This window comes from Apaloderma vittatum, unplaced genomic scaffold, assembly GCF_000703405.1.
Source record: "Apaloderma vittatum isolate BGI_N311 unplaced genomic scaffold, ASM70340v1 scaffold34132, whole genome shotgun sequence".
NCBI classification, from domain to species: domain Eukaryota; kingdom Metazoa; phylum Chordata; class Aves; order Trogoniformes; family Trogonidae; genus Apaloderma; species Apaloderma vittatum.
Genome location: NW_009703643.1, coordinates 1 through 8,479, shown reverse-complemented (window position 1 = coordinate 8,479; position 8,479 = coordinate 1). Strand labels below are relative to the sequence as shown.

Here is an 8,479-nt window from a genome sequence, read left to right as displayed (position 1 = left end):
TTGTCTGCTTTTGGGAGGCTCAGAAGTCTTCCTGTAACTTTAAGATAAAGGATTTAACTGATATTTATTTTTCCCATGTTTGAAGTGTGTGGACTGTGTAATAGGATGTATTCAACAGTTTAAGTTTGGTAGTTTTAATTCTCTTGGTAAAGAGTCTAAACGTATTTCACAAATACTCATTGCCTTCCTAGTTGAAGGGCTGGTTGTAAACATGTTGCTGGTTAGTACTCAGTATTTGGTTTCGTACACAACTTAAGCAGTGTTCAGAGCCTTGTTTTGGAAACTCCTTCTAAAGATAGGATACAGACTTCAAATGGCTGCTACCAATACTGCAGGGGTTTTTATTCTGTTTGACAAATCTATTGTGAGAGTAGGAACAGCTAATAGTGGAGTTGGGATTAAATAGTGCAAGATGAACATTACTGAAAAAGTGGGTCTGTTCTGCTGGAGTTGAGGGAGTGAGGAGGGAATAAGCTATGTTATTTGTCAGAACTTTAGCAGATATGGACATGGCCTTGATTATTCTGTGTATCCCCGTTAGTGCTCAGAGGTTGGTAGTAAAGGGCTTTTTTGGCTGTCGTGTTGAATTTAGTCACAACTTGCATATGCAGCTCAGTTGCTGACAAGTATGTTATTAGTATTAATACGGTGACGCTTCTTCTCTTAAAAGTTCGTAATGGTGTTACTTAGCAATACGATTGTAGTATTGAATGGTATATTAATGTCTTTGTAACTTCAAGAATGCTGATTTCACTTTTGGGGGGCAGGGTGATCAGACATATTCTAATTCTGTAATTGATTTTGGTGGCATGCCAGTTCCTAATGCAGTTCCTGGTTTTATTTACAGCATTGAGATGACTCAGGAGACAAACCAGACCCCGGGGCCTATGCTATGTAGTACAGGATGTGGATTCTATGGAAATCCTAGGACAAATGGGATGTGTTCCGTTTGCTACAAAGAGCATCTTCAGCGACAGCAGAATAGTGGTAGAATCAGCCCAATGGGTAAGGGTCTATGGTTTGAATTGTTTTAGTTGGGTTGGGGTTTTTTTACTACTTTATTCTTAAAACATATAGAAAATTATGAGGAAACCCAGAACACTTTTCAGAAGAATTTCGGAAAGCTGTGTGCTAAAACAATCAATATCAAGAGAATACTACTTTAAATCACAGTAAAGATAAAAATACACTTCTGTGTAATGTGTTCTGCTCAGCTTGGCATTCAGCCATAACTTGCTTCCTCTGTTAGCATATTCTTGTACAATCTCAGTATTTTGGTTAACAATATAGCCTGTCTTTAAGAGGTAAGATGCAGTTGCCGTGAAGATTGTGTGCAGTCAGTTCATAGCTGTACATGAGACTATTGGATTAATATACGTTCTACAATTTATTTATAACTAACTCATCAAATTTGTGTTATATAGGAACAACCAGTGGTTCAAACAATTCTACCTCAGACTCTACATCTGTACAGAGAGCAGACACTAGCTTAAACAACTGTGAAGGTGCTGCTGGCAGCACATCTGAAAAATCAAGGTAAGATGAAGGCATTGCTTTGCAGTTTGAATGAGCTGTGAGTGTAGAGCAGCTGGAAAGCCTGCAGCAATCCTGCCCTGTTAACAGTGAGTTTCTGGAGAGAGGATAAAGGGACAGTCTACTTGACAGTGCTTTATGGATCTCTCCACATGAGAACTGACTAAAATACTTGGTGCTAGACTGCTACATTTAAAAAGATGGGGTTTACTTATCTGGAGAAATACTTTCTACAGGTTTGCCTGTCTCCTTCCAGGGGAACCGAAATAGAGTTAAAAATGTATTTTGAAGATAGCAGAAGCAGAGGTTAGAAATGTGTATCAGTAGTAATTGAGCAGGTAGTTTAATAAAAGTTTAAACTGTCCAGAGCCATTAACATGAATGCAAAACTAAGTTATGTGTTTCACTGTACTTAAACAGAAATGTGCCTGTTGCCGCTTTGCCTGTAACACAGCAAATGACAGAAATGAGCATTTCAAGAGAGGAAAAAGTAACGCCGAAAACAGAGACTGAGCCAGGTATGTTTGCAGAGGTCAAATGGGTGACTTATAGAAGCTGATGGTCTGTTTTTACTTTCTAAATAGACATCTGCTGTTATGGTGATGGTGTTGAGGAACTCTTAAGATTATTACAGGTGCTTTGTGAGTACTTTCTTGTCAGAATTGAGAATAAAGACTAGTGCCACAATCGGATTCTAAGCTGCATGTTCAATGTTAGTAAAAAAATTTACACTTGTGAAAGTGATTTTGGCTCCCAAACCTTTTTTAGAAGTCAGGCACTCTAAAATTGTACTTGAGCAAGGTGTTCAGTTTGAAGTTGAAATGTTGAGACTTATCTGTCAGTATTGAGTGTTATCTATCAGTACAGTTCCTGCTCACTCATGGCAGTGAAAATAGCTTGTTGCATTTGGAGGAGTTCTCAAGAAATTCCCTTCTAGAGAAGAGTAAAGCTGTGGGGGAAGGGAACACATGCTTTAAAAATACTAACAAAGGTTCTTGACTACTAACTAGGGTTCTTGAACTGATTGACTAACCAATAGGTAAAACCAAAGCCTTGTTCTACAGAGTAGGATACTTGTGGTCATAATTGCTGGGTGTGAATTGTCAATTTAAAAGCTTCATTATTGTACTGGAAGGTTGTAGCTGTAGTAGTTTAACTACATAAACTGCATAAACTGTTTCTTAGATGGAGACGGGGTAGGACAGTTGGGTTTTTTTTACCTAAAACTAGTGAGACACTGATTTCGTATCCCTTTGTTCAAACAGATATCTTAAAATATTTATTCTGTACTTAGATATATCCACAATTTTTCATTTCATTCAGTGATTTTGAAAGTCTTAAAACACTAAAGCTGATGCTTAGTAGGAAGCCCGTTCTTTCAAGATGTAGATAAAATTCACTTTTTCTATTTTGAAGTCAGTAGATGAAAATTGCAGCACATGCTACTCAGCAGTGTATAAAATATTTTTTTTTATCTAGATGTACCTTTGGAAGTGAAGACTTCTGTAACACTTGATATTTAATTGCAGGAGAGCGAGCTCTGCTTAAGTTGCTTAGGTCTGGTTCCACATACCTCCAAGACTTACTAAACAATGGCCTACCTGCTATGTCCAGGTGCATACTACCTTATTTTTTCTACTAACTGGAAAATTTCTTAGCTTCCTTTTACCTTCCTTGAAGCAGTATCCTTTTGAAAGACTGATTTACCACTCTTAAGGAACTAAAAATTACTTAGCGATCTTTATGGCAACATTTGTACAGAGCTTTTTACCATTTACAGTAATGTCCCAAATCTGGGTTATACCTAGTGTGCAAAAGCTGATCCACACTCAAGAGTTGAGATACTCAACTCATTAGGTGTCATTGTGAATGACTTTCCAAGTTGAAACAAGTTTAAGCTGTCACAAACTTGTGTAGAGATCACTGGAAAAACTACTAGAGAACTTAAATGTGTCTGGAAGATATCATGGTACAAAACTACTTCTTTGAGTACATACCTGCAAATTCATGAGACAACATCACCATCAGTCTATTAGATAATAACAGGTCATGAATGAACAATGTAGCTTTCAAGCAGAGTGGCTTGCTTTTCTTTTGTCTTCAACAGTGTGAATTCACATTCACTTCTGCTAGATTTCCATTAGCATGTGAAATATTGGATGTTTCCCTTAGAAGCAAAATGAGTTAGAGTTACATCTGGCCAACTGATTTTTTTTAATTATTTTTTTAGCAGTCTTTAGCATAGAATTTGTACTTGTTTGCTGTTGGAATTGAACCAGCGAACTTGAAGGTGATGAGGTTGAGAACAATGAAATAGTGAAGCTTAAAAGGCCTTTCTTGGTTGTTTTTCTTGCTTGGTTGTTTTTCTTGCTTTGTTGTTTTGATTTTTTTTTTTTTTTCTATGTGTGTGTGAGGGTGGGTAGGGTCGGATTGTGCTTTTTTTGTTTTCCTTCGTACAGTTTGAGATTGTAGCCTGGATTCTCATGCAGAGCAAATATGGTGCTAAGGCAATTGTATCTTAACTTTTGAAGGAGGAAAGAAATGATGGATATAATTCAGCTACTTGGTTGTAATTTGTGTCTGCTATGTTTTCATGTAACTTGTGATTTCATTGTTAAACTTACGCTGTCCATCTTTTCAGACTAAAATACACATCCATTGTCTTAATATGCAATATAAGGATTGCATAATTTTTAGTACAGCTTTCTGCTCTGGTACTGTAGAAATGCAGTCTAATGGCATTTTGATGACTTTTGACTTTACCTTTTTGTCGCGGGTTAGGGCTGGGCTGGCCAGTAAACACAGACAGGTGCTCTCTAATCCCCTCTTCCCCCCAAAATGGGAAGGAAAAGGGAAATGAGGCAGAGAGACTTAGGAGTTAGAGAAGAAAAACTAGAACAGCTTTAATGAAATAATAATGGAAATAATAATGAAATGATAAAATTAAAGAACTATATACAACTACCTATAAGCCAGATATCGAACCCAACTCTCTGCCCCCATCCCCCCACCCGATAGCAATCGCCACTGATGATGCGGAGCAGGTGACACGGGGGGAAGCCCCCAGGCTCAGCCATGGCAGGGAGCTGGATACAGGGAGCTGGATTTGGGAACTCAGGATCCGGATCAAAAGCAGGAGATCAGATGGAATCTTCCCTGGACACCGGCCATTGCAGAAAAGGGAAAAGAAGGGCAGAAACTCTCGTGATCCCTCAGCTTTATACTAAATATGATGTATATGGGATGGAATACTCTCATTGGTCACTTGTTCTGTCTGTTACCCCCCAGAGGTGCAACCTTTTACTTCCTTGTGACCCCTCTTACTACCTGGCACCCCCAGCATGGCACACAGGAGCCAGCAGTGGCCTTGGTCAATACAGGAATAAGTATCAGCAAGAGCCTTTCTGCATCCTAGTCCCAGGCAGTAATTGTAAACATCATGTGTTATCACTCCTAGTGATAGTAGCACACACTGTCTGCAAAAACATTCTGCTAACTTCAGAAAGTGCAGCCTTTTAGAAGAAAGTAAACTGAAAAGTAAAAATCACTAAACAGAATTGGGGGTTTTAGCTAAAACCAGGACACTTCTCTTCCCTTTTTAGTTGTTCTGCTTCTTCCATGGTGGGAGTTGGGGCTTAGCTTCATCAAGTCAGAATGATTAAATATCATTTATGCTTTCAAAACTTTGCTCCGCTGCTATGCTTACTGCTTACCACAACTCTGAAAGCTTAAGCTTTCATGATCTTATTCTGGTTAACTTTTGGTCAGAGAGGCTTGAAAAAACCTACTGGTGTTGCTTTAGTAGCCTTTTCTGGTCACTTTTGATAAGAGGAGGATTGAAAAGTAATGCTAGAACATTGAATTAATTCCTCTCCAGTGTGAAATTTCAGTGAGAAAATACATACAGACTCTTCTGCAGCAGCCATACTGGTTTATGTACGAAAAACTTAGCAGTTTTGAAAACCTGTTCTAAAGAGTGGTTTTTAATTTTACAGGGCAGTTCTGCATAGTCACTGTGGCTTAATATTGGGATCTGAGAAGAGCTTTTTTCTCCAGTTCACAGGACTTTGCTGTGTATAGGTTGAGTAGCAGTCACACTGTGGCATGTGTCTAACTTCTCTCATCAGTGGCTTTACTGTTCACATGTCTCTTGTATAGTCTGAAGATGCTATGCGTCTTTACATGATGGAAATTTTCCTACATTTGTGATGCATTCAATGTCTGTATTTGTGTGGATTTTTTTAGATACCTCTCTAGTACTAGGATTATGTCAGTCTTTATTGTCCTAGCAGATCAGTGATAGGCTTCCTTGTGCATGAAGGTGATGCATCTTATAGTGCCTATACCTAGTAATTTAAGACCTAAATAATAACACCTGCCCCATTCTGAAAATCTGTTGCTCCTAAGTTTTTCAGCCTTATTATAAGAGAACCAGTCTGGTAAAATTCAAGTGAAGTAAACCTGACCAGGTGACTTCTTGAGCCAAAGGTTGGGAAGGTGATGGCAAGCGGTGTGTGCCAATTGTTAAAAGTGATAAAACTTGTTTTAGTGATGAGGGTTTGCTTCATCTGAACACTCTTACTGAAGAAGCAGATCTAAAGATATGGCAGAACAGCTTCAATTTTCATCTGAGATACAGGTTGATGAAAAAGGCAGGGTATGCAGCTTTGACTCTGCCCTATCCATGACTCAGAAGCACATTTATGAAGGTTTAATGTAAAAAAAACGATCAGACTTAGCCTTGCTGGTGTAGAAGAACAGAGTAATTCTTCATTCATGGAGAGTAATAAATTGAACATTTTTAGTTTGGATTTATGGGGCTATATCGCATCTTTTTTGGGGATCTTTTAGTACCCATTACTGCATGTTGCATACTGCTTTTCCATCTTTGAACATGTTTTAGTTGTGGGGGAAGGATCCTGTTCAGCAGCCCTTTCAGGAAATGTGCTGATGCGGTTTTTTAGGATGACCTTGATCACTCTCCAGTTCCTGGGCTGCCATTTATCACTGTTTCTTCATGCAAAGTATGAAGTATACCTGTAGTAGTTGGTAACGTTTTCCATTAGATGGTTTTGTTCTTGTTGTCTTTGTTTTGTGGTGCAATAATCTACTAGGCTATCTCTTGATCTACTAGGCTATCTGTTTGCCTTGGGAATTCCTGGGAAGTTGCTGTTCCTGCTTTTGCTTTCTTGTTGGCTTGTTAGGCAGGGATAAAGGTTGCTCCTCTTCTTGTTTTTTCTTTAGTGTATGTTGTGAATAATTTAGGTCACTGTTGATTTGCTCCTTCTGCATTTTCTTTTGCATCTGATTGAAATGGCATGTGTGCTCCCAGGGCTCATATTTATAAGTTGGTTCTGATATGGATGAAGCTTCCCTCCAGCGAGCTGTGCACCAAATCACAAAGTGTGTGAGCATTTCTGGTTTCTCTTTTTCGTCTGCTGGCTTATGATTAGCATTTCACTTTTAAAAAAATTTAGAAATGTAACAGATATTTAAGGAGTTTGACCATGCTTTTTGGGAGGTATTGTTATTCTGTAGGGGGTTTTTTTAATGCCATAGTTGATGGTTGTTAGCCAAGGTGCATAGTATTCCAACAGGTTTACACTGGGATATTGCTGGGTTTTAACCTGGTTCTTGGTCACAGGCTCTCAAATAGATTAACCGATACTGAACACTGTTTTACTTAGGATTTAAATACAAGTTCGTCTAGAAAATGTTAATCATCAAGACAGAGACTTTTTTTTTTTCTCAAAAAGAAGCAGCCACAGGAGAAATTACTCCAGAAAGAACCAGTAGTGGTACTGATTGCCATACTAGTGTTGTAATAGTTTTCCTGTCCCTCAGCCTTGGCAAAATAGCACTGACACTGAGCTTCCCAAATTTTTTAGAAAAGAAGATCTATGCAAGAAGTAGTAAATAGCCTCAGTTGTTCATGAGGACTATTACTATAATGTGTATGTTTAGGTATATTGCTGTAATGTATAGAAAAAGTATTAGCAACCATTGTTTTACTGCATGAAACTTTGGTGATGAGCACTGAAGGTTCCTTGTTAACTTCTGAGAGTTTGTCACTTACAAATCTTGTTTAAATTATGAAGTCCTGACTGGGGACTGTCTTGTACAGTGAATTGTGAGGCTTTCTGGGTGTTAGTGGTAACAGTGAGCTGGTTTTAGAATACCTATGAACATAGTAATGCAAATGTGATTTTCAAGTATGAAGAGTAAAGATGGCAAAACAGTCAGAAGTTTCTTCATGTCTGGAAAAAATCTTCTTAACGTGCTTAGTGATACAAAAGAATCTCAGCTGACAAGTCCTATTTGTGTGCATAAAGTTGATTACACATAAGTTCTTGGAGGTTATGTAATCAATTTACTCTGGAATGCGTTTTGTAGTTTTAGATCAATAGATGTCATCATACAGCTGGGAGTGTTCACGAAAACTGTACCAGGAGCAGGTATTATTCTGTACAAAACATAACCTCTCTCAGCTTTTCTCTGTTCCAGTTTGGATATAAAGAGGATATTTTTTAAAAAAAAGTTTGTCTGATTGAAAAACTTTTTTTTTTTTCTTTTTAAACACAATGAACAGATTCACAAAAGAATAAATTTTCATCCTCAGGAGAACTTAAATAAAAGGTGACTCAGGTTTGTCTGAAGGTGTTCACAACAGGCAATTAAAAATTACTAATTTTTTTCCTATACCTGCTTGAACACTTAAGCTGAATGCAGTACAAAAAAAACAGATACTCCATCTAAATCTGTACTTCTTTCTTTGAATTACTGAAAGTATTGAAAATATGAGGGCTCTTTTGAACTCTGTCTTTTGTAGCTGTGTTCTGTATCTGTCACAGCATCAGCGACTTGCTAGCTGCTGTTAGTGAACTCCTTCAGATACCTGACTTCAAGTGTAGTGGGAAAATGTAGTGGTTTGACCCTGGCCGGCAGC

General features: G+C 38.1%; 1 protein-coding gene across 1 annotated transcript; it reads left to right on the top strand.

Moving 5' to 3' along the window:
• Positions 1–854: 854 nt before the first annotated feature.
• Positions 855–2,051, top strand: ZFAND5 (zinc finger, AN1-type domain 5; the record flags this gene model as incomplete). Its single annotated transcript, XM_009864705.1, has 3 exons — positions 855–1,005; positions 1,425–1,536; positions 1,954–2,051. Coding segments are annotated over exons 1-3 (361 nt in total), but the record flags the coding sequence as incomplete, so codon positions are not given.
• Between the last annotated feature and the right edge of the window lie 6,428 nt (positions 2,052–8,479).